We start from the raw sequence: 3,627 nt of genomic DNA on the forward strand, positions 1-3,627 counted from the left end.
ATTCAGATTCAGTTCTAAATGATTCAAATTCAGTTTCTTCTGGCACAAATATCAGCCCATACAAATGTATTCAGTCACAGGCATCTGGATTTGTTTGACTTGGGACAGAGTTGTTAAGCCAGCTGTTCAATTTATTCACAACGCTGGTTGCTGGATCCTTATTGTTTTTAATAATACTAAAGACAGGACCAGGACAGCATTCCAATTTGACTTTTTAATATTGTCACACAGATGTTTCAGGCAAGACAGCCAAGCGGAAGAAGGGAAGGGAAGGAATTTATATTTTATAAAACATAATAGGGGCAAGAGTCTGGAAACACAAATATTTTTCTATACTCTCTTTTTCAAGACTTATCCAGATCTGGAAATGACTAAAAATCAAAATCCATATTTTTCCATACTGCGTGAGAACCCTGAGTACATATTGTAAAGCTGTGATGTCATGTGGTGGTTTGCGTTTCATTGTACCTTGGATTGTCTGACTGTTGTTCAGAACAGCACAGATTAAGCAGGTCAATAAACTTCTGGGGAAATGACGCAAAGTCTATCAGCAGCCCCTGCTGGACTTTCAAACTACACAATGAGAGAGAAAGAAAACATCAGTGAGAGTTACAAGGAAGCTTGTATATGACATCCTAAATTCAAACACTGAGAAACCTAATTCATACAATTCTACCAATACTTACCTTTGGAAATCTTCTTCTGATATAGAGAGGTTGAAGAGAAAATATGGGTCTAGATCATCTGTTAGTTTTACTATAAGATCCTGATATAAACAAAAACAACAGAAAGTTAGTCGCCTGGAAGAAACCCTGTCTTTAATAACAGTTATACAATAAAGGTCTGGAGTGTACAGAGTTGAGCGCTAGCTATTTTGACATCATTTTCTAACTTGTGTCATGTCAAACTCCTACTCACCCTTTTGTGTACTGGACTTGTTGTCAACTGAAGCTCAATGGTGACACGGATATTTGCTTTCCTGTAAAATTAAACCGTTAATGTTGTAATTAACAATCTGACTTCAAACTGTATGTGTATGTAATCTTAACACATAAATAGATACTACTTCCCTTCTAATTATGTTATTCCTCTTTGCCATACCTCACAGACATTCATATTGCCCATACTGATCCTGTTATTGTTTACAATTTGGAAACTTTCATATTTTGTCTTGCTGTACGTTATTTGTATGTGTATTCAGTTTGATGTCACATAGTAATCAATATCACCAATGTATCATATATGCCACCAATAAAAAATAAATAAAAAAGAGAGAGATATTATTGGCAGAATCATCTCAAACCATTTAAACATGGCTTCTGACATGTTTCACACAACTGACATCAACTAGTACTCTTTTTGGCACTCAAACCTTTTTTTTAAAAAGCAATGCCGATGCTGTGTTCTGGTTTCAGGTTGATGAAGACAGTTGGAGAATAATTTGACATAAAATAGGATGATTTGGTTTTTTTTCTATCTTACTATCTTGTTTTTCCCAAATGATGTACAGATATGTAGACAATCTATCATCTCAACTGGCGCCGAGCCCCCGCCCCTTTTTGGGTGAAAGCGTTCCCTCCAATTTGACTGGCAGTAAATGTAAATTCTGAGGTCTTTGCCAATTTAAATAAAGAATGAAAAAGATAAAACAAATAAGAATACTAAACTGCTTTTTTGCTATTGGGAGCCCAAATCCTATAGCCAGCAAGGCAAACAATTATGCTGATCAACGATCACTTTCATTATATAGACAAAATACAGAAATAGTTACTGATGAGTGTCCTGACATATACAGCTGCCTTACTGAATCTCATATTTGTGACATCTGTCGCTGTTTCTGCCGTTCAGACTCTTTATTTTTCTTCTTTGGTTGTCTGTCCAATGTAGCTTTCCTGTAAACTAATTACATGCCTGTTTTTAGTTATTAATCAACCTTTTACTACAAGCCGACAAAAGTAGAAAACATGTTGGATTTATCTCCACTTCCTACGTTACTTTATGCTGTTTACAAGGTTAACTATTAAAAGTTAGGTCAGCTCAGTTTATGTGAATTATTATGGTTAAAATACCCTCAACTCCACACTGTCTAAACTAAACTCCACTTTAAAAGCAGGGGTGTTTTATTGAAGGGCCATATTTTTTCTTTGTAAAATCTTATTTACACCATCACCAAGACTCTTTACTGATTCACTTCAATGTACAGGTACAATCAGCATACATGTCATTTACTCAGTAAGATCATTAACTAACCTGTGATGAAGTGTTTGCCACAGACGAACACATACTGACTTTCCGGGTCCCACAATTTACCATTTTTATCCACTTTGTGGATTGCCTAAAACCACAGATCACTCTTTAACTGTCCTTCGGTAATTAGGAAAGTAAACGAAATTGTAAACTTTTTTTTATTATTGCTTGATGGGCAAAAGGCAAAGCAGCAGCTTTTAGGCAAGGTACCATTAGGCACTTTTACAGGCTTGTTTTATCCAAAAGGGGGCGTGGTCGTTTTGTAGACAAAAAAGTGAGGTATGGGTTAGCTCAGTGGGTAGAGCTGGCGACCCATGTACCGAGGCTTACTCCTTGCTGCAGCGGCCCAGGGTTCGAATCCGACCTGCAGCCCTTTGCTGTGTGTCATTCCCTCTCTCTGCCCCCCTTTCCTGTCTCTCTTCAACTGTCACTATCATAAAGGCAATAAAAGCCCAAAAAAAGTGAGGTATGGCTGCTGTAAACTAAAAAAATTCCATGGGGGAGCATGCCCCCGGTCCCCCTAGATTTGGACTAAGCCCCGAATGTTGACATCTGGCTTTGCCCCTGTTGCTGTGTAGCTAACAGATTACAATTAAACATCAAGGTTGGTCACCATTGTTAATGTATACTTAAGCTAAGGCGTCATATTAATATTCTATCTTTTGTTTTGTACTAATAAACAATGCAAACAATTGCTAATATTAAGATGACACATTAAGATGTCTTCGCCCTGGTCTACAGTTGAAATGTACCGGTACTCTCTGATTTACGTACGCTAGCTAATGTCAACGTCCGCAGTCTTACCTTTCCTCACAGTCCCTGCACCTCACGTTCACTTGTAACACTTTGCTGAAGAGTTCCTCCATGTTGTTTTTCTTTATCAAACTAAACGAGTCTTTAACTGGAACGGTAAACTGACTCGTTAGTAAATAGGTCAACGTTAAAGGCACAAATATGAGCAGCGTTTGATACTGAGAGACTTCCACGGACCCTTCACATAATCACTGTTGTCCCTCTGTATTTTTGATTTGGCGCTTTTTGACCGCCAACTGAGTCGCCCTGGAAACGGAACATGAATTATGTTCTTCTTTGGGTTTTAATGGAGGTTGGTGAATCAGGTTATAGGCGCATTACCGCCACCTACTGGACTGACAGTAGGTTGGCAGGAAACAAAGAAAAAAATAAAAATAATTACATTCTCTTTGTTATTCCTGTTCTAAATAATAAATTAAACATTGGTAAATGTAATAATATGTCCCTCATCAAATATTCTAATATGATATTAATTCCCTCCTTTCTTGATCATATTTGCTGCAGTCTAAACATATTTGACATGTTCGGTTTATTACAGAATCAGAATCAATCAGAATCAGAATCAGA

General features: G+C 37.3%; 1 protein-coding gene across 1 annotated transcript in view; it reads right to left on the reverse strand.

Annotated features, from left to right (window-relative positions):
* The window catches only part of sass6 (SAS-6 centriolar assembly protein), a 13,841-nt gene extending 10,519 nt beyond the window's left edge, over positions 1-3,322 (reverse strand). Inside the window, exons 1-4 of the mRNA XM_035652791.1 lie at positions 3,052-3,322; positions 919-979; positions 687-766; positions 469-573 (exon numbers count right to left, since the gene is read on the reverse strand). Coding sequence (XP_035508684.1) covers positions 469-573; positions 687-766; positions 919-979; positions 3,052-3,113 — 308 coding nt within the window. The 5' untranslated portion in view covers positions 3,114-3,322. The remainder of the gene's footprint in view (positions 1-468; positions 574-686; positions 767-918; positions 980-3,051) is intronic.
* Between the last annotated feature and the right edge of the window lie 305 nt (positions 3,323-3,627).

Source organism: Morone saxatilis, unplaced genomic scaffold (assembly GCF_004916995.1).
Source record: "Morone saxatilis isolate NCDOM2014 unplaced genomic scaffold, NCSU_SB_2.0 Contig12, whole genome shotgun sequence".
In the NCBI taxonomy this organism is placed as follows: Eukaryota; Metazoa; Chordata; class Actinopteri; family Moronidae; genus Morone; species Morone saxatilis.